Raw genomic sequence first — 25,562 nt, forward strand, 5'->3', positions numbered from 1 at the left:
TTTACTCCCACATTCATTTTAATTATTGAGTATCAAGAAAATGTTTGTGTATATAAAACAAGAGCGAGAGTGACAAAAATAGTGAACTCATGATTCCTGTTATTTTGTAGCATAGAAGAGAAAACATCAGACAACAAGAAAATAGCAACAGCAACAACAACAACCTTCCACTGGACAGAATTTTATAATTAAAGAAAATCTATCAAAAAAGGCGTAAACATAGTGTTTTTCTCCATTTTAAAGATACTTGTACATGTGCTCATAATCTGGACTCTTTGTTACCTTCTACTCAGTGAAATCAGTGCAATAACGAATCCTGCAATCACAAGCCTGTACATTCATCTTCTTTTGTCCATCTGTGTGATTCTACCATAGTTTCAAACTGAAGTAAAATCCCTTTTCTTCTTGTGTAGTGGGGGAGCACGCGCTGACACTAAATGGCTTCCATTACCGATCAAATAGAGGTAATTTGTGTCACAATCTGACATCAGCGACGGGCTGCATCTGGCTGCACCCACTCTGTGTATTCAGATGAGCCCGGAGAGACAGAGGGAGGGCAGACGTGCGGGGAGGAAGGGAGGCAGACGGAGGAAGAGGAGCGCGTGCAGCTTTCTCAGACAGCTGGTGATGTGCAGCTGTCTAGGAGGCTGGATCACTCCCCGAAATCTGCCCCGTGAGAGGGAGAGGCAGCAGGGAGGACATAAACAGAGACGGAGGATGAAGACGGCGAAACAAAAGGGATCTGGACAGGCGAAGATGAGCAAGGCAGAGCGGAGGGGAGGAAGAGGGGTGATTTAAATCTCACCAGATCAGCCCCAGACACGACCATGATGCCTGAATGACGGGGGCCGTCTTCATTAAAATTAAAACAACATTAAAATTGCATTTCAGTGAAGACGCACGTTGTTAGTAGATTGTGGCCAGCTGTGGTCCAAGTAGCCCCGTTTTGCTCTAGTATCTTCACCATTATTGAATCTAACATACTGTATTTAGGTGTTGCCCCCTTACCTAGACTGAAGGTTAAGTTCATTCTTAAGCAAGTTGAAATGTATTAGTAGCTCTCATCAGACTCTATCTCTGCACACTTTATCTATTATATACATTATATAATAGTTTGTTCTAACATGTCATCTGTAGATAGGCTGGAAATGATAAACCCCGTTGCTGCTCGTCTACTGGCTTCATTGGGCTTCGCTTCCTTTAATACTAATACATACTTGCATGTCAGTAACTCAGTAAAAACACTGATCTACATGAAACATGAATATTACTCTACACTGTGTCACCAGGAACATTCCTTGCGCCTTTGTTGCCAGTTAAAGTGATTTTGAGTCTGATCAAAGCGAACATTATATCCTCTCCAGCTCAGAACCTAATAGAGGGGTGTGCGAGGCCGGTACCGGCTGGAGATCAGTAGCAGATCCTGCCAAAGAACAGGCACGGTAGCAGGCTGGCTGGTGTAATAATCAGACCGTCTTCTGCCCATGTGTTCCCTTCAGACTGAACTAATATAGTTTTTGCTGGGTAATGATACCGAGACGCAAGCTCACATTCCCCCATAATTGATCCTGCCGGCTACTGCCACACACTAACGAGCTTAACGAGGAGAAAAACCCTCCCAGCAACCGGAGGGCGAGCGAGGCAGAGAGACGCGGGGGAGAACGAGGCCGAGCAGGGACAGTTTAGACGAGCAAATAAAGGCGCGAGTGGAGCCCAGGTGGAAGACGGAGGAAAGCTCTAAGACAAAGACACGGGTTTTGATCCGTTGCTATGACGGTAGCGTGCTGTAAGGAGATCAAAGCAGGTGGTGTAAAATGGAGTGCAGGAGGCTGCTTGAGTATTCACTTCCCCCCCCCCCCCCCCCCCCGCTCCATCTCTGCGGAGCGGGGGAGAGAAAGAGAGAGCGGTGCGGACAGAGCACCAGAGCACGCTACCGCTTTCATCTCTGACAACATCCACAGGGGGATCGGGCTATTGTGAATTTGGAGTGAAATATTTCAAAGGGTTGTTGGAGGAGAGCTGGGGCTGGGCTCCTTGGCTGGGTTCAGACTGTGTTTCACAGAGATTAAACACACCTGGTTCACAGCCTTTCCTCTGATTAGACAGGGGCTTGTAGCCGGTGCCACGGGTAGTCACTGATTAATCTGGTCTTTATTTAATGACTCGCTGATGGAGGCCGATAATATTCTTCAGGCACATTTGTATCTGCCGCAGCCATCAAAGACGCACCTCTTGTTTTTAAATGAGCTCGTCTTTAACCTTTCGGATCGGTCAAGCCTTTTAGATTTACTGTCCAGCAGATTTGCATCCGTTCAGATCACTTTTGGCTCCGGGTTAAATAGGGTTGATGCAGTAGATGATTAAGATGATCAGATGATTATTATTCATTTATCTTTGCTGTAGCATTGCACCTTGAACGTAAGTCTCATTTCATAATAGATAATATTATCAATGTGTTTTTGTGTGGTATCAACACAGCCTCCTGTCTGCATATTGTGAGAACAGAACTGGTGGTTCTTCTGTGGCTTTAATCAATACTACTCAGATATACAGCGCTAAAACGTTAGCAAATGTGAGGAAAGAGACAAATGAGCTAAACTCAGCAAAGCTTAAACAAAGCCTATTTTGAAAGACTGGGGGCAGGAGAAAGGCCCCATTTGTGTGTATGCGTGTGTGTGTTCTTATATTTGTGTGTGTGTGTGTGTGTGTGTGTGTGTATACAAGCGGCTGCATGTCTGCTGAATGGAGATGGAAGCTGCTGAATATTCATGGTGACTGTGCTTGGTTGGGGCTGGGAGATAAGACGTTTATGTTCTGGCAGCCAGAGAGGGAAAGAGGGTGTGTGTGTGTGGGTGTGTGTGTGTGTGTGTGTGTGTGTGTGTGTGTGTGTGTGTGTGTGTGTGTGTGTGTGTGTGTGTGTAAGAGAGAGAGAGAGAGTGAGAGAGAGCAGTGCAGTGGAGATGTGTTGACATCAGTGGTTTAATGGTTTGAATCTAACTTGGGCCAATTAAAAGGCAAGCCACGTGCACCGGGGTGGGCTCCCATTCATTTCGGGGGAAATTGAGGTTGAAATGAGCCATTGTCGGGCCACGTGGCCAGGGTGCATACTGAGCGGCGGGCCGCAGTGGCCCTCCACAGCGGTGGATAGAGGACAGAGGCGAGTCTTTGACTGTGGACAAGGCGATGCAGTGTTGACTCTGAGAAAGGGAGGAAGGAGAGGGGAAGAGATGCACACAGAGGGACAGGAGGACAGGAGCGAGGGCTGGAGACAGATGCGGAGAGACAGGGAGGGGGGAGGAAGGAGGGGAGGGGCGACGAGGGGCCTGCGGGGAAAACAGAGAGAGTGACAAGTATGTAGGAAAGTATTAGAATGTGGACAGAATCACAGACGAGTCGTGAAGGAGGCCGGGGTGTAATAGATGCAAGGAGAAAGGCAGGACGACCAGACACGAAACGAGCAGGAAGGAGGCACGGACCCAGAGCTTCAGCAGCTGGATGGGGGATGCCTGGGTTTCAGCTGGACGGCACACGTGGAAGTGCTGACTGAGCTGTAGGCACGCACGCACGCACACACACACACACGCACGCACACACACACACACTATACACACACACACTATACACACACACACACACACACACACACACACACACACACACACACACACACACACACACACACACACATACCGCCTGCCAAGGCGACGCTTGAAAATTGTACATCGCAGCACATAAAGCCACCGCGTCTGTGTGCATGTGTTTGCTTGTGTCTCCGACAAGCAGCTGCAGAGCAGCAGATGCCCCGTAACTTTCCATTCCCAGGAAGGAGTTTCCTCCGTCGATCCCCGTCCGCGGCCTCGGACAAGTGTTTGTTTGTGACCGCTAACGAGACCCCCCCCCTTAAATGAAACAGCATTGTTGGTCTTCACGAGCCTCCAGCCTCCAGATGCAGGTCTATGCTGCCCCAGGTGTCCACTGCACACGCTGCTCAGACACCGACTTCCTGTCTGACTCCTCTCATCCGCGCTGTGATTGGCCGATAGCCAGTGTCCCATTCGCAGCTCAGAGCCATGGCGACAGTGGAAGGAGTCGCCGCACGACCTTTGGTTAATGTCAGATGTCGCAGGCTTTTATATCACCCCCAGATGACAATGGGACATGACAGGATTCGTTAGTGACTTTGTTCGTTTTTGGGTAGTAGAAGAAGAAGCTTTCGCTGCTTCTCCCTACTTTTCAGCATCACGCGCCGTGCAGGTAAATCCCACCCGTTGGACCCTCCGTCCTTTTGCACCCTCCGTCTCCGTTTCACCTGACTTTTCCCTCGTTTCCTGTGTTAACTTGCCTCGCGTCCCTATTCTTTCAGGTAAATGAATCCCTGCGGCAGCTGGGAAATCCAGAACAGGCCTCTGCCCCTTTCACGCGCTTCACTGGGTCCTTTCGCATCAGGGTCACGCTGTGGAATGAGTTTCATTGTTGCTCCTGTTGCTTCTTGCTACAGTGGAGCACAGGTAATTTGCTGGTGGACGTATGCGCCCCAAGCCTCACGTGCAGTTACGTGGATTATTTCAAATTGCACTGTGGATCAGATTGAGCCTGGATCATTATTAGCATGACCCCACATGGCGTTTCATGTGTTTATTGCGTCCGGCTTCCTGTACGGAGGGAAGAGAACTAAACAGCTCATCGATTTGTTGAGTTCGGCTTCAGGAGCGCCGGTGCCAGAGACAGTATATAACAGTAGGCCAGTGTGACACAGTTTGGCGTCAGGGCTAATGTCCTACCTCAACAGAATTGCATATATGCTGACCTTTTTGAAAAGCTTTTAAAAGGGCAGCCATCAATAACATTATATTCTCCTTTCTCAGCTTAATTTATGACAAATGCTCTCTGTGCTTTTCATAGCAGGTCTTTTCTCGGCGAAACAATCGATCAATAGATTTACATCCAGTCCTTTACGGCGCTTTACTGAGGTTGAACCACAGCTTGGACTTTGTCTTCTGTAACAGATGCTTGAGTCACTGCCATGTTATTTGATGGTAGTGTTTGTTTTTTTCGGACAGTCAGCGACATCGTCATTTATCCACGCAGGAGCTTCTATCAAATTGATAGAAGCTGCAGCCGAGACAGAGCAGCGGCGTCGGCCGCGACTCCAGCAGTTCCCTGCGAAGGCCTTTTGTTGACGTCTATTCGAAAACGAGTGTTGTGCGCTGGGGGCGATTGACGCGCAGCTTGGCGCTGGAGATATTTGAGCGGAGTGTGAGCATGGATCGATATCATTGTGATATTGTTGTAGCTCAGGGCAGAGCTGCTGGATATGTGCACGCTCAGTCCTTCCTCAACTTGAAGAGAGGTGAACTCTGGAACTCTTATACTCTTATATACTGGTATAATAGTTGTAGTAGATTATAATGCACTGGTGGCACTAATAACAATGGCTCTGCTCCCAGTAAGCCGCCCAGTATGAGTCTTACAGTGTCGTATTATATTGCATCTACTTGTATTTACTGAACTGTAGCTTAGCCTCAGTATTTCCTTTATCTAATATTAATGTGAGACATTACAACCGCCCAAACAGAGGAGAGTTTTTAAACGTTATTTCTCTAAAAACACGAGACTGAAAAGTTGAGACGTCCCTGAGTCAGTGCAGCTTCCTCTGCACAGCTACAGTGCGTCGTGTAAAAATCGCTAATGTGGATTCCTCTCAGTGAGATGGATTATAGGGTCAAGATCTTGGCATCCGCCGTCTCCCTGGCAACGAGCGAGGCTTGAGTCCTTGTCTCATTAGTGCATTTTTGAGCCTCGCTGGAGTTGATGTAACAGCGCGTGGAGCCTCAGTGGCGTCAGGCCCTGAGGCGGCGCCGTCGTCCGCGGGCCGCACCCCACGGTCGCCACGCCCGGGTCCTCGCGTGTGCCGTTGGCATGTTCCTTGCGTGTTTACAGCGCGCTTCCGTGCCCGCGTGCGCCGCTGCAGCACAGCCGGGCGCAGTCTGTCTTTATTATACGGCGCGTGTCATTATGTCATTGCATTGTGTGCTTTTTGCCTGTGCAGAGCGAGCGGAGGGATCGATTATTGAGGGGGCCTGACAGCTCCGCTCGCCGGGTGCAGCAGAATACATAGTGTAGCAGGGGAGCACCATCAGTTGCCCTGACAACACCAGCGCCTGTCAACACCTCCGTCTTAATAGTGACAAATTGTACTTATTACATCAGCGTTAATTCCCCCCGATCTCCCTCAGATGAAGATACTTAGCCCCGCGCTGATCAAATTGTGTCAGCATAATTACTGGGAACAGAACCCTATTAAAAACCAGGGCCTCAGACGCACTGTCCGGACTCATCCACAGGCCTATCACTCAACATGCATCACTGCGTAGGAAGTGAGGGAGGGGGGGTCGATGGCGGAGGAAGGCAGGGAGGGGGAATGTCATTATGAGGCTGTTTTGTGCACAAGGAGTGCTGGAGTTCTCTAACTTTAATGTTTTTATGCTTCATATTACTGTTATATAGTCGATATAATGACCAGATATATATAATATACTGATATAATTTCACTATATCATCCACACAGCAGCAAATTCCAGTCCAGGTCACACCCCAGCATCAGCTACTATACAGTAGGCTGCTCCTACTCTACCTCAGTGATTTATGTCACCTTGACCATCTCACACACGCCATAACTCCATTCTCTCTCTGCCAGTTCTTAAAAAACGTCACAATAACTACCGGTGCGGTTATATAGTGCGTTATGTTTTAGTTTCCTGTTTTGTGAAGCTCAGCAGCGTCAATCGTTGCATTTTTCATGAGTCAAATGTTCCCCGATGCTTCGTGAAGCAGGTACATTTACAAAAGAGCTAACATCACGATGTGATGGTGATCTTACTGTACAGTATGTACAGTATCAGTCTTCAACATGCGACCCAGAACCAGTTCGGTGGATCCGACACACAGCGATAACAGAGAGATGTGAGACAAGTTTGTGCTTATGTGCTAAAGGGTCACTGTAAAACTGTAAAACTGTAAAATGATCCTTGTCAGGAAGAAAAGTTAACAACTGTATCATCCTTAGATTCTTAACCAGAAGCTTCTTTCTGGTTATTATGGTAAGTCTGAACTAAGCATGCACCACATGATGTTTTCAATTAATTCTGAAATATCATGATCATCAGAATGCCTCATTTTTACACTAGGATTCTTCCTCCGCCTCCTGCTCCGTCAGAGCAAGTCATTGTTTAATGGAACAATTTCATGTATCTGAGGGGAATGTGAGAGAGAGCTGTTTTACTGGGAGGTCGGATAAGGAAACACAAGGCCCCAGGGGAGAGAAGTCAGTAAATGTGGACTATACAAAAAACAAATGATTAAAATTTGAAATTTCATTAAAGCTCCGGCCTAGTTTTACAATAACTGCAATTACCATAAGCAATTTTCACAGCTCTATAGATATGGATTTAGCATTGCCAGTAGCTCTACAGTGAATTAGGTCTCTCTCTCTCTCTCTCTCTCTCTCTCTCCCCCTCTCTCTCTCTCTCGCTTCTCTCTCCCTCTCTCTGTTGGTCCTGAATGGTGCTGGAATGGAATTCACAAATTAGTGTCGTCTGATGGAAATGTGCTAATTGCTGTTGTTAAGCTGCTGCAATAATTAGGTTATGATGGCAGACTGCTGCACAGACGCACACAGCCGCGCAGCCGAAAGCTAGCATCCTCTCACAAGTACGGCGGAAATAGAAGGCTAGATTTAATTACTCATTTTACTATCCATCTGTGAGTGTAATTTCCCAGACAGAGAGTCAAACACCGAGTGCAACAGCTGACAACAGTTTCTCCTCCTGTGGGTTACAGAGATATATATATTTTTAATTAAACTTCACAGTAATGCAGTGAGGCTACAGTAAATAAATGATTAGATTAGTTCTCTGGCCTTTTGGCTCTGGGAATATCTGCATATTAAGATGACAGAGACAAAGCGCAGAGGCGGGAGGATGAAGGTCGCTGGAATACGAGCAGACGCGCCGTCGCTCAGGTAAACAGAGTGGTGCATCATGTTGCGGAGCACCTGGTGCTCCAGTTCAGCCGTGCTCCAACAGTGTCAGAATTAAAACATGTCCTTGTTGTCTCTGTCGGTAACTGCAATGTGTGCAGTAATAAGCGGTTGCCCATTAGAGAAACGCCAATCTACACTATTACAGCGTTCAATATTCACCTACTTGGTTTTTTGAGGATGTCTCAAAGGTAAACTTAAACTTTGGGGTCAGCATCTGGCTGGAAGGAAATGTTTGCTAAACGCAGGCTTCGGGGACTGCAGGGTTTCATTGCAGAGCTCTGAGTTTTAGCATTCAGGACACAGAGAGACAGAGAGACCAAGCTGCAGAGAGAGAGAGAGAGAGAGAGAGAGAGAGAGAGAGAGAGAGGGAGGAGATGCAGGAGAGGAAGTAGAATGAGCCAAACAGGAACACAGAGGGTTCTGAGGCTGAATGAGACGGACAGGCCCAGACTTCTTCTCTCCGTCCCAGCTCTGATGCCAAAGCCTTCACTGAACCAAGGAGGCCTTCTTCTCCCCGGCATCAATGGCAGCGTTGTCGTTCGCTTGTCTACCTCCAGTCTATTCACGCAGCAGGTGCACGGGCAGAAAGAGATTTTTATAGGTGAATTTTACAGGTGCAGGAGGCTTTTGGATGAGTTCTGATTGCTACTTATTATAGTTTCAACTCAGCTGAGCTGATGATGGCCCTGTCAAGTAAACTTATATTTTTACTGCTAACTCATAAGTCTAAGCTAAAAGCATTATGTCTGCTTCTGTTTTCCTGTATGACAAATTATCTTACTGTTTATTTTCAATAAAAATAGGTGGTTTTGGAGAAGCTAATCGGGTTCCAGGTCCATTTCCCAAATGTGCATCTCAGACATGATGCGCAAACGTACGTAGTGGTCAGAAAAGAAAGGTCCCTTTTATTTCAGTTGAATTGATGCGAGGCGTTTTCCGCTCTGTCATTACTGTGCTGCTGATTTAAAGAGTGTTGCAGCAGTTTGACCGTTACTGTGTCTTCTATTGATTCCACGGGCATGATGTTAATTAAATGAAGCCAGCAAGGAGACACAGTGTCTGCGCTGACCTGTTACTGTACGTGTTGCAGCTCAGCTAGTTCACTATGGCTGCAGTGCACAGTATGGCTGCTGGACACACACCGGGAGAATCATCACCCTCCTTCAGTTCCTCTGAGGTGGAGAGTTCATTCCTGAGATCTGACCTCAATCAGTTCAGATTAAAGCGGCGATATGACGTCCCCGGACCCCATCAATGCTCTGAATCAAAGCAGCAACTCCGATGAAAGTGAAGTAAATGCTAATATCGTCCTGCGACAGCTCCCGAGAGGAGGGGGGGCACGTGGAGGTTCCGTATCCAGGTTAGCAACACACCAGCAGCACTTTTAGCTAATAATTAGGCTGCAGACGCTTTAAATAGCTGATACAGTGCAATGCAGGACGGCGATAGACAGCCGTTTGTTTTTAATTTGAATTTAATGTCTAAAGTGACTCAGGAGAGTTGGAGCGAGCGGAGAAGGTGCCACACAGACCTAGAACGTTCACAGGCCCATTCATCATCCCTCTGTCTCTGCTGACCTGACTAGAAGTGGGTCCCTCCTCACCGCCTGACTCACCGAGCTCTGAGAGGAGAGTCTCAGTCCCACCTCCCGCTTCCAGTCTCTGAACAGTCTGACGTTCAAACTCCAAACTCACTTGGACTGTGGTCGTAATGTATAGTTGGATCCCAGATATCCGTTGTATTTAGTGCAGCATGTTTTGAATGAATATGAATAAAAGGTATTTATACATAACAGGGCTCCCTTCATGTGTAGCTAAAGAATTTTCTGATCACATCTTAGTGGAATATGATAAAATTCCCTTTAATTAACATGCAGCATCTAGAAAATGCAGGATGGCCTGATAGTTTACGGCTCCTCCGGCCGAGGCACGGAGCCGCACACTGTCAGCGCACGTGTGACCAGCTCCGCTCTCATTTAAATGGCAGCGACATCAGAGCGTCTGCCGCCGCCGAGGACGCTGTGACACTAGCTCATCTGTACGTCGGGGCTTATTTAGCCCGCTGAGAGTGAGGGCCCGCTGCTCCTATTAGATTCTGTCTCTGGCAAAGTGGGGATGATTAGATAAAGTGCGTCTGGTGGAGTGGAGCACTTTTTCACTTCACTGCGGCGGTGCCTGCGAACGGCGGCGGGGCCGGGGGTCCGCGTCGGCACCAGCGCCTCCAGATCTCTGTCCAGAGCATTGGGATGCGTCTGAGGCCACGAGTTCTGCCGTAAATAATCCATAGCGGCTCAGCGGCGACGCCGGTTTACTGTTTGCATCGTTTCTGAAGAATGACTGGATGCTGAAGTAGTGACCGAGTTAAAGACAAAGCGGAGGAATTAAAGGGGAGCGGGTCACAGAGAGGAAACACAATAGAATGCAGCCGAACACAATAGGTCTCATTTTGAATCCCCTCCCTGCTGCAGCGGCTCCTCTGGCTGCATTTCATTCTGTCATAACACAATAACTGAGCTCTGATGTCTTAAAAGGCATCACAGGAGCATAGAGGTGCTTGAAGAGAAAATTGCAGCAGCTCACAGCGGCTGGAGTGAAATACCATTTTGTCTCACTCAAGATGGATTCCACTGTGAGATTTCAGAGGACCAGTACAGAATCAAAATGGAGAAGCCAGAAGGGAGGAGAGAAAAAAGGGAGAAAGGCGATGTGTGTGTGTGTGTGTGTGTGTGTGTGTGTGTGTGTGTGTGTGTGTGTGTGTGTGTGTGTGTGTGTGTGTGTGTGTGTGGAGTGGACATCTCAGGAGAACACGTCTGCATTTGTTTAGTTGCTGCTGGGTGATATGTATTTTTCAAGGTTTTTATCTTTTTTCAATACGCTGCCGAGATGCATCTCGTCTGTGTGTGGCTTGTTGCGTATCGATCACAGGCTCATCACCATCAGCAACAACAAAGCAATTTGCAGTTTTCTGGAAAAATTCAGAAAAAATAGAAACACATGAGAAACATTAATGCTTTATGATCTTTTAAAATAAAAATAAAAAAAAAAACGGCCTCCTCAGCCTCTGAGAAGATTTCTTCCCACCAATTGTCTCACTCACACACTGGCGTGAGCGCATGGCTTCGGGCATCTGCACACACACACACACACACACACACACACACACACACACACACACACACACACACACACACACACACACACACACACACACACACACACACACACCTCCCTCTCTTTCTTTATAGATTCTAGTTGCTGGTTGAGCATTGAACAGCAGCCATGTATGTAAACCAGGGGAGGCCCTTCAGGACATCAAAACTGTGGAGTCTGTTGTCGGTTCTATCTAGGTCAATGTTTACAATAGCTGTGTGATTTTTTTTTGCTCCTCCTACTTGTTTTCCTCTGGTTTGCTTAACCTCACAAGGTTGATTTCCTTGCATGTATAAACATCAAAAATATGTGAGCGTATTAAGGCTGCTCCTCTTCTTTTATGCATTATGGTTTCAAGTGAAATGTTGAAACACGCAACGCTTTGACAATGACCTTACAATCTCAATTACTTTTTCTGTTTTAAACTGTGGAGGTTTTATTGTTACCAGGCATGAAAAAGAAAACCTGCACTGTTTTGCCAAAACGTGTGATTTCACGCATTAGAAAAAATACATATCACACTAGAAAATCAAACTTTTGGTTTTAGAGGAAAATCCTTCACCGGCCTTGTTCAACTTAAATGAATTAGCCAGCGCTAATCCGCTATAGCAGCTCCCACAGCCCTAGTTCCTTCTGCTTTAGATAGAACTGCCTTCAGATACGAGCTGCAATCAAAATCAAATACAGAGACAGATTTATTTTTTTGCTAATCTAAGCAGTCAGACATTTTAAGAAATCTAACCTTCTTCAGCGGCAGAGGACTCTGATGGGTTTAGATTCTTCTTTTAGTAATCTCCCCGCTGCACAGTCGCAATTATATTTTCCGGGGGACAAATTTTAAAACCAACTTCCACAGACGTTTGTCACGCTAGCGTTAAAACCGTGAGCGGTTTGTGAGATCACTGACACATTGATAACATGGAGTTGTGAAAGCAAAGCAGCCGCGCGTCGCCGTATATTTCAGATTTTTACACCGCGTAGAAAAAACACAAATCACGTGGGAGAGGTGCAAGATCAAACCAATTCCTACATGAGCAGCGGCACTTTCCTCCGTCCTGCGGCGTTTCCTCCGTCGCGGCCTCTGCCTGGTGTTGGGCCTCGGTCTCTGCGTTCGCATGCTCGCCGCCGCGCAGTGAAGACAATCTCCTGCAAATTGCTTTTTCGATCAGTTTTGACATCTATCTGCTCCCAGGGGACTGTGGGCATCCATGTGACGGCGAAGCGGAAGGCTTCTTTCCTTATGGATGTTGACAACCCCACTCAGCCTGGTTTGATCTGCAGAATTAACATAATATTACTGTAGTAGCTGTGACAGCCGCAGAAGGATTGGCTTTCTATTGCAGACATCGGCGCCAGTGAGGATATACAGAATGTTATATATTTATATCTATGGATCCTTTATGTCCCATTATGTTGGCGAAACAGATTATGTAACAGATGTTTATGGTCTTGCTTTAAATATTTAGCACAGGTTATGAACAAGTTTCTACTGGGATTAATAAAGATCTCAAATCCAGAATCGAAATTATTACATTATTTTTATATTACCCCTGTGAACTTTTAATGTCACATACGAATAAAAAACAGCTGAACTGAGACTGAGAGAAACCCTAAAACTGATTGGGTCACGTCCGTGATGACCACACAGCCATGCGTCATCCATTTGCTCCTCTTCTCCTCTCCAGGACAAAGATATCTCATCACATCCACGGGAGCCCTGTACATTGTGGACGTCCTGCCTGAGGATGGGCTGAACAACTATCGCTGCACCACGCGCCACCGCTACACGGGTGAGACGCGCCAGAGCAACAGCGCCCGTCTCATCGTGTCAGGTCAGTGTCGTAAAGGTTTGCAAAATGAATGGTAATATTAAGACATATTAATATTTAACACATGCCTCAGGCAGACAAATGGTTGTATGTACAGGACAGAGACCATTCTATAGCGTGTTTTCAAGTGTCTGTAAGAATGAAATTCTGCCTAAAAGTACGAAAACACAGAGTTTCTCTCTTCTCCCCTTCACGTAGCAAAATATACTGTATACAGAACTGAATCTTGACCCCCCAAAATCAATATTGGATTATACTGTCAAGTGCCTGGCAATGCTCACCACTAATTAACACTAAATTCTCTGCTCCTTCCAGACCCCACCAATGCTGAGCCAGGCATCTTGGATGGGTTTGACCACCGTGAGGTGATGATTAATCATCGAGTGGAGCTGCCCTGCAAGGCCTCGGGCTACCCAACGCCAAAGTACCGCTGGCTCAAAGACAACAGCCCTTTGGAGCCTGACAGTCGTTTCCGCCAGACCATCACGGGGCTGCTGATAGAGAGCGCGCAGCCCAGTGACTCCGGGACGTACGTCTGTGAAGTGTGGAACAGTTACGGCAACGCTGAGGTCATGGGACGGCTCTATGTCAAACGTGAGGAAGGGAGGATTCTGATCTATCTGTGCGGATATGCGATATATGTATTTGACGAATGGCCCCACAAAAACCGAATTGGCCTGGTTTGTTTTCCCAGAGCCCTTGAAGGTCGTGGTGAGCCCTCGGAAGGTGAAAGGCAGCGTGGGCAGCAAGGTGTCCCTGTCCTGCAGCGTGAGCGGCTCGGACGAGTACGAGCTGTCGTGGTACCGCAACGGCGAGATCATCTACCCGGGCAACAACGTGCGCTTCGCGGGGCTCAACCGGGAGAACCTCATCATGGAGGGGATGTCCAAGAGCGACGGCGGCGCCTACCAGTGCTTCGCCCGGAAGGGCAAGATGTCGGCTCAGGACTTCGTGCAAGTCATACTCGAAGGTGAAACCGCTGTGGCCGTGATCAGTGAGTTAGCAGAAACAAACGCCCGCCTCGAGGATCGATGCGAATGCGTGCGTTGTAGCCGTCCTGCTGTGACTTTCTGCCATAGGCCACCGTTAGTATGATCATCTCAGGCTTCACAAACACGTATAAAAAACACACGCATGCACGCGAATCCAATAGCTTACCTTGGCAGCGTTGCTCAGGCAACTGTCTCCTGTGGCCAGGGAGCTGTAAAAAGAAGATATTGATAATCTATAATCATGTGGAACAGGCCTAGATTATCAGAGAGCAGCAGAAGGCAGACATAGATGTCTCAAAAAGCTGCCCGCTCTCTGCGTCTGGGAGGAAAAGCTCCTGGATCACCGCTCGGAATGAAACGCACTGATGTGCGGCACCGCTAATGCTAATGCTAATGCTAATGCTAAATGTTAAACGCACAAACCCAGGAGTCTGATTAAATCCTGATTAACCCACAGATGGAACCCCGAAGATACTGTCCTCCTTCAGTGAGAAGGTGGTGAACCCCAACGAGCCCGTCTTCCTGCTCTGCAACGTGAAGGGCACGCCGCCGCCGCGCTGCACCTGGTCGCTGGACGACGACCCCGTCATCAAGGATAGCCACCACCACCTGGGCCACTACGAGACGCACGAGGGCCACGTGGTGAGCCAGCTCAACGTGACGCACACCCAGGTGCAGGACGGCGGGGTGTACCGGTGCACGTGCAGCAACTCGGCCGGGGTCGTGTACCACCAGGCTCGAATAAACGTAAGAGGTGCTTGTCAAATCAGCTCCTCCAAGAACACCAATATACATACTGTGTCTGTGTGTGTGTCTGCGTGCGTCCGTGTGGTGGGCCGGCCAAGCTGCGAGCCGAAGATTTTAAGATATTTAAATTGTGTAGTAATTTAAATGTTTACTTGCGTTTGTAGTTTTTGTGTTTTTCCTACATGCCTGTATTTTTGGGCCATGTTAATTATCCCCTTTTGCTTCACATAAGCGTTCCTGCATATTACACGGTCCGTAATTAGCCAGGGGTCCTGCATGTTTGTCTTCTGTGTGTGTGAGTGCTCATGTGTGTCTGTGTGCGATTATGAGAGCAGCTCTTCACAAAGGTAAAGTGATTTTATGTAATTTTAGTGTTTATGTAATTATTATTGTTTTGTAATATTTATATATTATTAATTGAAAAGCTGCTCAGTCTTGAACGTCATGATTTCTGTGGTTGCCAGTTTGGACCAAGTGCCCTTATAGAGGGACCCCTCTGCTTCTCTGTCAATTTGTAGGCCGCGCCAGCATCCGTCCCATGAAGAACATCACGGCCATCGCTGGGCGGGACGCCTTCGTCCACTGCCGCGTCATCGGCTACCCGTACTACTCCATCAAGTGGTACAAAAACTCCGCCCTGCTGCCCTTCAACCACCGGCAGCGGGCCTTCGAGAACAACGGCACGCTGAAGCTGAGCAACGTGCAGCAGGTGGACGCCGGCGAGTACAACTGCAAGGTGATGGTCCAGCCCAACAAGATGGACTCGCAGAGCGTCCACGTCCGCGTGAGAGGTGACGAGACATAATGACTATTAATTGACTTTCATTGCATTCTTAGTCTGATAAGATATTTGAATTTATGCAGCTTGTTGAAGGAATAGGTCGACATTTTCCCAAATATGCCCCTTAGTCTGGATTTCTTTTCTTGCTGAAAGTCAGATTATTAAATCTGCACTAATATCTCATCATTTACTAAAGGGCTGCAGCTACAGTAGCAGCCTGTCTCCACAGCTTCAGACTCTCCACACTCTCCGGGCCGACTCTAGCTTACACTCCTCAGTACATCAGCGTAGCCTATGAAGAGTGTATTAGCGATATTACCGAGCTGAGTGACTTATCTCCACTGAGTCCTTACAACCTGTAATGCTTTAAGCTTTAAAAGGCTTCCCTCCCATTATGACCCATTTCCTTGCCACTGTACGCTGTGTTAGCTTGTTGTCACTATATTACACTTTACTGTGGAGCGAGACAGAGCGGCAGAGGTGGAGAGAACGAGAAGGGAAGAGAGAGTAATGATATAAAGCAACACTTCCCAGTGGTGCAATAGGGAGCAAGTGCATTCGTTAATTTACTCTGCTCATGCTTAAAATGCGGGAGTGTCTTTGGGGATCCCTGGAGTCCATTATCTCCACTTTGTTGTGAATTAAATAAGCTGCTAAAGTGCTGCTTATTTCACTGTTATTTGAACTCACTGGACACTCAAACACAGATGACTTGTGTGATAACTGGAGATTTCCCAGAGACAGGCAATTTGAATACATCTTATTGTGTGACTCTGTAATTATATTATGCAGCCATTGGCTCGGAACACTTGTTATTTTCTGAGCTATTCATGTAATTGGGGTTTTACATGAGTGGGTGAGGTAAGAGACTGATGTAGTAGTCGGGCTGGAAGACGGGGGAGTTTGTAGGTTAGTGGATCGTAAGCAAGTTCACGTGGAATTCTGAGGCTCAACCTCACGAGTCCCCTCAGTTATTTTTTGCTCAGTTCCTGTGCGCTCTTGTACATTTTTGTAGTTAAAGGACAAAATGTTCCAGTCTGAGGTCGATCATTGCAGATCGCTCGGCTTTACGTAAGACGGAAAATAGTTCTGTAGGGTTTTTCCTGAAAAAGCCCATAATAAGTCAAGGCTTGAGTCACAGTTAGCCTCTGTGTGTCTCCACCTCTTCCTTCGTCCGGCTGCAGTCCCTCCGTACATCCAGCCCTTCGAGTTCCAGCGCTTCACCATCGGTCAGCGCGTCTTCATCCCCTGCGTGGTCATGTCGGGCGACCGGCCCCTCGACATCACCTGGCAGAAGGACGGGCGGCCGATCCCGGCCAGCCTGGGCGTCACCGTGGACAACATTGACTTCACCAGCTCGTTGCGCATCTCCAACCTGACACCCGACCACAACGGCAACTACACCTGCATCGCCCGCAACGAGGCTGCCGCCGTGGAGCACCAGAGTCAGCTCATCGTTAGGGGTGAGACAGGCTCGCTCATTTTAACCAACCCTGCAGTGATTCTGAATCCGCAGGCACAGTGTCCCAAATTTTGGTCCCAAAGCTGCCAAAGACCTCTCCGTATCAGCGCTAACCAGCTGCTTGTTTGTGTGTCTGTGTGTCCAGTTCCTCCTCAGTTTGTCGTTCAGCCCGAGGACCAAGATGGCATCTATGGGAAAACTGTGACTCTTAACTGCTCAGCTGAAGGCTACCCACCACCCACCATCGTATGGGAACACTCCAAAGGTACAAAAAGTACAGCATGCGTTACCCGCAGAGGGTGAATCTGCCAGCGTGGAGGGAGCAAGGAACAAACCACACATTTAAAATCAGACACGCAGTGTTACACAATATTCAACTTCTAATCAGAGCTTGTTTGTTCCATGCGTCTTATAAATGCAGCAACACTGGCCATTTTTAGATTATTGCCAAAGGACAAAGATAAAGAAGATCACTGCAACAACGGCCAGCTACATTACGGTACCGCTGGCCTGGCTGGTCTCCGAGTGCTGTACACAGCTGATCCAGCAGTAGCATTGTTTTTGCAGTCGAGTGGATTCGATTAGCTTTTTCCACAGGCGCTGCATATGTGTGTGTGTGTCTGTGTGTGTGTGTGTGTGTGTGCACGTGCACGCATACAAACACACACAAAGCCATCTGATGTGAAATCACGGGTTGTGGGCTTGAGGGCCTCCACCTGCATCATTTGAGAATCTTCAGAGAGAGACAGAGACAAAAACAGACAGACGGGGGCCGATAGAGTGAAGCAGGCGAGCGGGCGGGAAGGCAGCAGGTGAGTTGAGCCACTTGAGCAGGGCACATGAAGAGGAGGGCCCCAGGTGTTTGCTCCATCATCCATATAACCAGGGATGAAAGCATCACCAACAGCACCACAAGAACAAGTGCGTGTGTGTGTGTGTGTGTGTGTGTGTGTGTGTGTGTGTGTGTGTGTGTGTGTGTGTGTGTGTGTGTGTGTGTGCGCGCGCGCGCGCGTGCACGTGCCAGACCCCCATGATCAAAGGAGGGCGAGAAGCAGATCTGGGGTGTTCTGGGCCTTTGATGGGATTTGCGTGTGCGGCCGCGGCCTCATGCCTGATTAGCTCCTTCGGACCAGGCCGGGTCTCTGCGAGTTTCGCGACTTTTGGGGTCACGCGAGCCCGGCTCTTTTATTAAGCATCTTTCTCTACAACATGCTGTTACTCGGGACCTCAGTCAGGTGGCTCCAATTTGCTGGGAGCCAGAGGGCAGTTTATCCAGAGAGCAGCTGCTCGTCGTGGTTTTACTGCAGCAGGAGTAGCTGCGAGCCAGATGAGTGTCTCTGGGAGATATGGAACAGTAAGTGAAGGTCAGCCGCTATTAGCATACGGACTAGCACTGTTTGGGTATGCAAAATCCATAATTCAAGGAAGAACAAAAGTCTCTCTCGCTCCGAGAACAAAGCCACCACTTGACCCTTTACTGGCCACGGCCACCTCACTGCATTTTAATTACAGAGCGGAAACCCACAGCTCCCTGAACGGCCTAATCTCTACACGCTAACCTCAACGCTCAGCGCACACGAGCATGAGGAAGGCGTGTTGATCACTACACGCCACGACCCGACCGCCCCGAGGATGTTAGCCACCTAAAGTGATGCGTGAGCCTGTTTAATTCAATGCTAGAATCTGATAATTACGCTCAGGTCGCGAGCCAGAATATGTCATCAATGCCAAGTCCAGTTAGTCCAATGATGTTTTAGTGGCAGATTTTAAAAATCAATTCTACCGGACTTTTGGGAATTGAGGACAGACACATGCCAAGACACAAATCCAGGCCTAGTGGATTAATCTGCCCCCAACTTAAATGACATCACAATGTGGTTGATCCGTTTGTGATACAGTATCGTGTCAAAAGCAGTACCTCCGAATAAGAAATCGGACAGATTTCCTGTCCGCTCCTCGTTAAACTCGAGCAGCGCGCCGGTTGTGATCGCGTCACGCCGGCAGCTCGGCCCAGTTCGCTCCGCTCAGCAGCTGCTCGGCGTTTTAAGGATTTAGTCCTGGTGTTAAGAAACGTGTTTACAATCCTCCCCAAATCTGATGGGCTTTGTCGTCCCATCTGTAAACACAGACGTCATCTGACGGTGTCTTCGTTTGCCTTGTCCTCTCCTGACCCCCCCCCCCCCCCCCCCCCCCCCCCCCCCCCGTGCGTCCAGGTGCCGGCGTCCCCCAGTTCCAGCCCATCCTCCTGAACAGCGGCTCACGCGTCCAGCTGCTCAGCAACGGCTCGCTGCTGATCAAACACGTGCTGGAGGACGACAGCGGCTTCTACCTGTGCAAGGTCAGCAACGACGTGGGAGCGGACGTCAGCAAGTCCATGTACCTCACCGTCAAAAGTAAGGGTTCTGCTTCTGCTCCCTCACACTGCGTGAATGTGAGTCTCCTCAGACAAGCTGCGTGGAGGCGATGAGGGTTAATGTCCCTGGCTGCGGGTCTCTTCCCCCGTAGCGCCAGGAGTGGCTCCTCATTTTCATGGTGCTTAGATGTGACTGGCTCTTATTTTTCCTTTGCCACCGTTATCTATCTGGAGCAAGAGGAGCCCCACTGACGGCCAGCCACGCTCACAGTACATTGGTTTCCTCACCGCTCCAAAACCTAGTTCTGTGACTGTATATCACCCATCCAGTCACACGTATGCATTGCAGTCATACTGTACATACAGTTACATTCAATATGAAACAGGGGTTTAATTTGAGGCTGAACGCTGTCTTGCCTTGACCTTTGACCTTTGACTTCCTCGTTCATGCTATCTGGCGTGTCGCGGTTCGACTTGTGTCGGTGACGCAGCCGCTGTGTGAAGCCGTCAGTGCTGCCGTGGGCTCAGAGGAGAAGGCGCTCTCTGTGTTTTCATAGGTCAGTTTGCTGCCTGTAGCGGCCGGTTGCTATGCAGCAAGTCGCCTGTACTCACCCTTTTTCCTTCCGTTCTGCTACTGAGCAGTGAGCAGCGATGGCTGCAGCTGAACAAGACTCTCAGCGTGTGCAACTTTTCTCTTTTCAAACAGTAGAGATACTGTAAAGATTGGAGATACAGCTCCTGTGTGTAATGTCTATATACTGTAAACACATAGAGCTTTTGTTCAGAATTCTAAGACATATATAAGACACTGTGTATTTTTCCTGTTGTTAGCAGAAAAAGAAACCTCAGTAAACATATTAAATTACATTGGCTTTTGGTCTGTAAAACACAGATCTGTCCTCCAGAGACCAGAGCCAGAAATATGTAAAGATTCAGTTGTGCAGTATTTTTGATGAGCTTGTTATTCTATTAATCAAGTTCCCCCCAAAACATTACTGAATCTAATATTACTAGATTTAATTTGGTAAATAATGCCGAACTACTGACATTTTTTACTTAATTATGATTATTTGCAGAACTCAGAAGTATTTTCTACATTTTGAAAACCATGTTAGGTACTAAACCTGTTTTTAGTATTTAATAGAATGTAATTTACTATATCATACTACTAAATTATGGCCTTCTGCAGTCCCATTTCATGAACATATTTTTGTTTCTTGCCATCTCAACTTCCCTCCAACTTGCGTGTATGAAAACAACACAGACTTAAAACTTGCCAAATACTGTTCACATTTAAAACACTGTGCAACTATGTTGATGCCAGTATTGATGTAACACATTGTAAAACAGTGGTTGCACTTTTTTTCTTTTCACACTGTCCATTTGTTGCTGAATTCAATTTCTCGGCCTCATGTAAAAGCTCTTAGTCGTTGCAGATCCAGTTAGCACTGACATGCCTACTTCATAGCTAGCGTCATTCCCATTACGGGAAACCGCTGTGAGTTCTTTGGGCCTATGACGCAGCTCCTCTGCTGCCACTGGCCGCTCATTAGGAGCCAGCTCAGCAAAAATCCCATCCCACCATTTCAAGAAATCTGCATATTTCCCCAAACTGTACTCGTATTATCTCATATTATAATATGTGTGAAAACTTTAAAATCAATCACACCCACTAGTATCATGCATACTTTGAATTCATTTCATTACTGTACTGTGTGTGTGTGTGTGTGTGTGTGTGTGTGTGTGTGTGTGTGTGTGTGTGTGTGTGTGTGTGTGTGTGTGTGTGTGTGTGTGTGTGTGTGTGTGTGTACATTATGAGAGGCTGAAGCTCCTGAGTGCATTTTTGCTTCACTTAAATACGTCGATACCACAATTAGAAGCAGCGAAGGGGCTCAGGGGAAGAGCAGTCTGCATGTTTCTCTGCTTTATTTGCACTCTGTGGCTGTCTTTGTTGTTTTTTTTTTACTTTTCCAGTAATGAGAGAAAGATTATGAAAGATAAATATACGTTACTTGTTTCATTTTACACTCTTGTTCAATCGCTGGCAGCTGTGAGTGTCTAAATCCCAAAACTAACATAGAAAAACATTTATTTATCAATTAAAAATCCCTTTTTATTTTAATTGCATCACCCGGCTAACAATAGAGTTTTAATCCCTGATGAATATTAGAGTCATGCATCATACTTTGAAATAATCATACATCTGTCTTCTCAGTTCCTCTGTGACTCAGTGCATGTTTTTCCACTGTTAGTCCTTTTTTTTAAATTGTAGAGTGACAAAACAACATTGTTGCTGTTGATTACTTATTTATCAGGATCTGTTTAGAAAACTCAAAAATCATTTCAGGTCTCCAGTGAGTTCCTTTGCAGTTACTGTATAAAGCGTTCTGCAACCTAATAGGCCTTGTGTTGTTTATTCTCCCTGTATGTTGTCATTAATTCGGCAGATAGTAAGTGGGGGGAAATTTGGGATGTGTGTGTTGAATCTAGTTTGTTTCTTGTCCCTCATGCTACTTTAGTTTCCTCACAAATGGTCAGATGATGAGAGGTTCTGTTGTTCAAAAGATTACAAGACCCAGGGTGATTTGCTTCCCCTCCTGTATATTCCTCTCCTCCTTTCTGCGACTCGCTGCCTTTGCTGCCCCCCCCTCTCTCCACCTCCCCAGATCTCTGTTTTTCACTTGTCTTGTCTCCCCTCTTCCCACTCACACTTTCTCCTCTGCCTGTGTTTTATTACCAGGCCCCTGCAATATCGCTGGATATTAAAAAATATACATCAACCGAGCAATTATGGGCTATCAAAAAGAATAGGTTTAGCCCGGGGCCCTGTGAGAGCAGCACAGCGGATGCATAGCGATGAGACGAGGAGGAAGCAAGCGAGTAGCCCCAGCTCAGGCCACTGAAGCACAACTAAGATCTGTTACAACGGCTTTAGGGAGGGCAAATCACGATTCATTCACATGTATAAACAAAACGGCCACACATGCACATGCACACTTTTTATGCATAGTCATATATGAATGTAAGTCTGTGGGAAATACACCCAAACATAAATGCTGCACATTTTAAAACAAAAGCAATACACAACTGTCTTTGTGCCCTTTATCGATATAAACATGAGCTTCAGTGACGTTAACCTGCACTGCCAAGGTCTCAAATTTAGATGGAGAAAATACCTCCTGTTACGGAGCAATAACGTTTAGAGAAGGGGCTAAGGAGACTCTTTTAATAGGACTCACTTAAAATTCATAGTTGCTATGCAAAATAAATCAGCGATTTCCTGTGCGGGGGCAGTGGGAAAGGGGATGATGGTGAAGGGAGCGAGGGAGTGGGAGGGGCCGCGAGTGAATAAGAGATGAGGTTTAAACGTTGGCAGTCCCAAGTCTGACACATTCCATCATGTCGAGGTGTGTGTGTGGTGGTGGGGTGGGGGGTGGGGGGTCTGCACACGAACACAGGCAAACAGCCACGCCGTTTGATTTCTGCTGGCTGCCTCAAAGAAGGAGGAAAAAGACAGAGAAACATGGTAGTTTGTGTTTGTGCGTGGGATTTGTGTGTGTGTGTGTGTGTGCGTGTGCGTGTGTGTGCGTGTTCTTTTTAATTCTCTTTGTTTTAAGTCACAGGACACAAATTAGAGCTCGACTGCTGCAGTCACATCGTGGACTTTTTTAGGAGATAATAGCTCATCGCAGCCAAATTGTGGAGGGCCGTCATGTGATCAGTTTATTACAGATCGCTGGCTGACGGTGCTCTGTCCAGATTTGGCTCATCTGTGGTGCCCACATGAGTTTTGATGAAGTGCCGTGAAAAGGTTCATAATAATACAATATGCGTGACAGAAGAAGAGAAAAATGTTTTGATTTCAGTGTACTGCTAATTGGGTTGTCTGAGAAATTTCTATTCACACACATGCAAAGTACTAAATCATCATTTATGATTTTAAGCACTTTAATTGACTTGAGACTGTGTAACCTTCCTGGCGCTCTAGTGTGAGCAGACTGCACCAGGCCGGTGCCTGTGTGAGGCCAAAACAAATGATTACAAAGTTATTTACAAATGCAGTTTGGCCCCGGGGGGAGCTCTACTGCATGTGTGCATCCTTGCATGTGTGTGTGTATGTGTGTGTGTGTGTGTGTGTTTATTGTGAGCCTGTGCAGTTTCAGTAGCTTTGTCTGTCTTTTTTTGTGTATGCAGTGTGCGTGTGTGTGTTTTTATTCATGCATGTCTGCATATGTTCAAATATATGTGTCGCTGTGAGTTAACAGCGAGGCCCGCGGACTCGTCTGCTGGGTATGAATAATCAAAGTGGTCTCTCTCATCATTAAATCATCGATGTCCTGGTGGGAGCCTAAAGAGGGATGTGGAGTGAGAGGGCGAGGGAGCGAGGGAGAGAGCGAGAGAGGGATCACAGTTACCGCTGCAGGGTTACACGCTCGCTCTCTCTTCCATCGCGTAGTGTGGCTGAGACGTGTCATGAGCACGAGTCTTTTCTGCTCTGCATGCTCGCCCACTTAGCTCCCACACACACACACACACACACACACACACACACACACACACACACACACACACACACACACACACACACACACACACTTTTAATACATTTCTGTCAGTTCTATCATGTCTAATGTAAATAAAGATGGACTAATTACTCATTTGACAGTTTTGGTTGGCTGACGTTACACTTTGCAGTAACAAAGCTCTGATGAAACATTTTGATAGTATTGTTTCATTTTTATTCTGCCAAGTTCTATAATAGTCATGTCTGCAATGCCTTTACTGATAAAGATTAGTGTAACAACTCCTCATTCCTACTCTTAAAACTAATGTGGTATAATCCAAAACCTTTTCAAGATCATTAGCTGTCAATATCACCTTTAAGTGTTTTTGCAAGTAGAAAAAAAAGCAGAATGAAAGAAAGTGTAAGAATAGTGTGAGTAGTCTGGGCGCGAGGCACTCACAACAGATACTCATGCCTCCGAATGACAGCGACGCAGTCACACACAGGCTGGAAGTGCTGCTAATGAGCCCGGTGTGCGGTTACGGCGTGGAGCCAGACTGGCTGCGCGTGCAGACCGATGGGAGTTCAGTCAGGTGTCACCGCAATCTTCTCTGATCCTCTGCCTCATCGGCAGAAAGCAGCGCGTACCAGTCGGCAGGCACGGGTTCACCCGAAGGCCTCCGTTTCCAGTATTGTAGGAGACAAGCAGACTCACTTCATGCTGATCCCAGGAGTGTTTAAACGGTTACAGTAATTGGCAACAAACAGGAGAGGAGTCTCTTTTATTGTATAAATGCATACAGTCATGCAAGATTTAGTGTCCCCTCTTTTATTTTTAGGCTTTATTGTGGAAACATGTTGGAAATCCCCATTGGTTTTGGTCAAATGCACCAACTTACCGTGGGAAAATTTGTTTTACACAAATGAAAACATTTACCTGCACATGTTTTAACTGGCCGTTATCGTTTTCCCATCTTTCTATCTATTCTCATCCACCTCCTGATCCGCTGTCCCACCCATCCAGTCCCGGCCATGATCACGTCCTACCCCAACACCACGCTGGCCACGCAGGGCGAGGAGAAGAAGATGAGCTGCATAGCTCACGGGGAGAAGCCCATCATGGTGCGCTGGGAGAAAGAAGAACGCATCATCAACCCGGAGACCAGTCGATACGTGGTCACTGTCAAGGAAGTGGCAGACGAAGTCGTCTCCACGCTGGTGGCAAGTGTTCACTTTCACTCTAAATCAGAGGCGTTTGGAATCTAATTTTTTGGAGCACGTCAGGCTTCTGTCATGTTTTATCTATTCAGACAGATGGAGAGCAGAGATGCTGCGATACGCTGGGGCTAGAACATGGCCACACAATCTTCAAATCTCTTTGCAGCATGTAAAAGGACACCTTCCAGTTCTGTTTAATGTAGATTAAAACACGGGGTGAATATGAAAGAAGCACGTGTGCAGCCTCCTATTGGATCCTCTCCCTCTGCTTTATCCCAAAGTAAAGGACGAGGCCACTGCCACTGCCCATCATGCGGGATGAGGCAGAATTTCAGATTCCCACCCTCCTCCCACCTGAACGCCGCATGTGTTGTGTGTCTCTGTAGATTATGCCCACTGTTCGTGAGGACTCAGGCTTCTTCTCCTGTCACGCCATCAACTCCTTTGGCGAAGACCGAGGCATCATACAGCTGACAGTGCAAGGTA

The 25,562-nt window shown here is 47.3% G+C and overlaps 1 protein-coding gene across 9 annotated transcripts in view; it reads left to right on the forward strand.

The window, feature by feature from the left end:
• The window catches only part of dscamb (Down syndrome cell adhesion molecule b), an 80,830-nt gene that overhangs the window by 41,462 nt on the left and 13,806 nt on the right, over nt 1–25,562 (forward strand). For 8 of the 9 annotated variants that reach the window (XM_055514243.1, XM_055514245.1, XM_029171277.3 and 5 more), the window contains 10 exons: nt 12,876–13,022; nt 13,335–13,613; nt 13,714–13,989; nt 14,469–14,765; nt 15,277–15,549; nt 16,724–17,002; nt 17,147–17,266; nt 19,215–19,394; nt 24,883–25,079; nt 25,463–25,559. In XM_055514243.1, coding sequence (XP_055370218.1) covers nt 12,876–13,022; nt 13,335–13,613; nt 13,714–13,989; nt 14,469–14,765; nt 15,277–15,549; nt 16,724–17,002; nt 17,147–17,266; nt 19,215–19,394; nt 24,883–25,079; nt 25,463–25,559 — 2,145 coding nt within the window. Of the gene's footprint in view, nt 1–12,875; nt 13,023–13,334; nt 13,614–13,713; nt 13,990–14,468; nt 14,766–15,276; nt 15,550–16,723; nt 17,003–17,146; nt 17,267–19,214; nt 19,395–24,882; nt 25,080–25,462; nt 25,560–25,562 lie in introns of those variants that run through there. The other variant, XM_029171288.3, reaches the window with a different exon arrangement.

This window comes from Betta splendens, chromosome 13 (genome assembly GCF_900634795.4).
Source record: "Betta splendens chromosome 13, fBetSpl5.4, whole genome shotgun sequence".
Classification (NCBI taxonomy): domain Eukaryota; kingdom Metazoa; phylum Chordata; class Actinopteri; order Anabantiformes; family Osphronemidae; genus Betta; species Betta splendens.